The 2,551-nt window shown below is 42.3% G+C and overlaps 1 protein-coding gene across 1 annotated transcript; it reads right to left on the reverse strand.

Annotated features, from left to right (window-relative positions):
* Window positions 1–357: 357 nt before the first annotated feature.
* LOC122985680 (E3 ubiquitin/ISG15 ligase TRIM25-like) lies at window positions 358–2,022 on the reverse strand. Its single transcript, XM_044356525.1, has 2 exons — window positions 879–2,022; window positions 358–485 (listed from the first exon to the last, which is right to left on the reverse strand). Exons 1-2 carry the CDS (start codon window positions 2,020–2,022, stop codon window positions 358–360), a joined length of 1,272 nt encoding a protein of 423 aa, XP_044212460.1.
* Window positions 2,023–2,551: the final 529 nt, after the last annotated feature.

The following is a 2,551-nucleotide window of genomic DNA, read 5'->3' on the forward strand; positions in this document are numbered from 1 at the left end:
GGAAACACACGAAAAACAATACAGTTTTACAGTAGCCTTTTGGGCTCAGTCCCAAAAAAGAAAAATGAAACACACATTGCACTGTACAATAGCCTTGGGCGGTATCACCAAGTGACCAATTCTGGGTTAAAAACAAGCTTTATCCCTATAGTGTCTCCCAGGCTTTGGCTGCTGCAAATGTTTTATGATTTTTTTTTCTACAAATACTGTGATATACTGTATACCAGGAAAAATGTTGGGAAGGTATTAATGTATGAAAAAATAGATACCACCCAAACCGACTGTACAATACTAGTGAACATTGTTACTTATCATTATTATATTAAAGGACACTTTGCAGAAAATCCAATTATTTTCCTAATCAAAGTCAGACTCAGGCCAGATGATCAGAGGGGCGGAGTTTGCACCATCACGGTTAAAACCAGGACCAAAGTACGGGTAGAGTTTCTCAGTGAAGGAGCAGCCAGTAAAGGAGTAGATAAGAGCTGCAGTATCAACGTCATAAAAGGAGACCAGACCCTCCTCATAATCCACAAACACCCCCACCTTCTCATGCTTTGACTTCAGAGAGAGACAGACTGAAGGGTCAGCCAGAGCTTCATACACATTTTCATTCCTCAAACATATTGTCCAGTAACCATCCTGAGGAGTCAATGAGAATTGCCCCTTCCTATTGACTGACTCTCTGGCTACTCCTAAATCCCAGTCAGTCTTTCCTTTAACCTGAACCTCGTAGTAAAATCTTCCAGAAGAAAAACTCTGCTCTCCTAAGACACAAGGACAAGTATCAAATCTCTCTGGATTGTCTGGGAGATTCTTCTCCTCATAATAACAATCGTAATAATCATCATCCCTATCATTCACTTGTTTTCTATCACCAGACAGGAACAGGTAGGGATGTGCTGTATCAGGATCAAGTGTCACATCTGCTCCATACTGCTGGACCCTCTTCAGCTCTACCTCAAACAGTTTCTTCGTCTCTTTACTCATCATCTCCTCCAGTTGAGCCACAGCTCTCACCACAGTCCCCTCATATGATGGTGGACGGACGCTGACCTCTGTCCAGTCCTTGGGTGGAGCAACATTCAGGGATGAGAAGCTTTGAATGAGCTGGAGGTGGTCTTCAGAGTGTAAGAGCTGCTCCACCTCAGATCTTCTCTTCTTCAGTTCAGAGATTTCCTGTTTCAGATTTTTGATGAAGTCTTCAGCCTGTTTCTCTGTTTTTCTTTGCTTCTGTTTGATCGTCTTGATGAATTCAGCCTGGACTCTCTCAACAGACTCCTTCAGAGCAGTGAAGACCTGAACACCATGTGCTATCACTATGTCTGCATCTCTTTGTCTGGGCTTCTCTGAGCGTTTAATCTCCTGAATATTCAGTTGTCTCTTCTGGATCATCTGCTTAATTTCAGCCTCTGTCTTCCCCAGCTCTGCCTTCTTTCCTTCATATTCTTCTTTCAGAGGAACAACATCATGTGTCTTGTGGTCTGAAATGGCGCAAAGCATGCAGACACACATCTGGTCGGCCTTACAGAACAGCTCCAGCAGTTTATCGTGCTTCGTACACATCCTGCCTTCCAGGTTCTCCACAGGGTCGATCAGCTGATGTTTCTTCAGGCCCGACATTGTCAGATGAGGTGCCAGGTGAGTCTCACAGTAGGAGGCCAGACACACCAGACAGGACTTCAGGGCCTTCAGTTTGGTTCCAGTGCAGACGTCACAGGGAACTTCTCCTGGTTTGGCAGCTTGTTGGTCTGAGCTGCTGCTGCTGGCTTCCTGTTGAGCTTCCTGTCTGAACTGAGCAGCCATCTCAGAGATGAAAGTGTTGACCTGCAGCTCAGGTCTTCTATCAAAAACCTTTTTACAGTTTGGACAGTCGCACTGCACTTTACTATTCCAGTGTTCAGTGATGCAGTTTTTGCAGAAGTTGTGTCCACATGGTGTACTGACTGGATCAGTGAACACATCCAGACAGATGGAGCAAAGAAACTGATCTTCAGTCAGCAGACAGCTGGCAGCAGACATATCTGCAGACTGAGAACAAATACAAAGTGTGATGAAGAGAAACTGTAGTTGCAAAGTTCTTGATTATTCATCCACATGTATTAAGTTTGTTTTCTGGAATATTAAGAGGTACTTTACCAACTATATAGTTATTTTTCACTTAAATGAATGCTCCATTTGACAAGTGTCAACATAAAATGAAAGGAGTTGATCATCCTGTCTGATTAGAGCTGAAGTTTTGCGTTAATGTTGTTTGTTGAAACATCTACACACTGAAAACAAAACTGAAAATGTAAGGGAGCAAGTAATTAATCTTTTGATTCATTTGATGTTATTTCAATCTATGATCAGTGAACTATTAGGAGAGTCATCTTGAATTCTGTATTGCACCAAACTCAAAGTTGCAACATCAAATGAAAGCAGTGGAACGTCCAGACTGCATAGAGATGAAGTTCTGTGGTTGTTGAAACACGATAAATATTATCAGCTGTACTCACTGTCTGTTGTTAAGAAAGTTCTGGTGAATTCAATTTAATTCTTCTTTAGAGAG

The sequence above is a fragment of the Thunnus albacares genome, chromosome 7 (assembly GCF_914725855.1).
Source record: "Thunnus albacares chromosome 7, fThuAlb1.1, whole genome shotgun sequence".
Taxonomy (NCBI): domain Eukaryota; kingdom Metazoa; phylum Chordata; class Actinopteri; order Scombriformes; family Scombridae; genus Thunnus; species Thunnus albacares.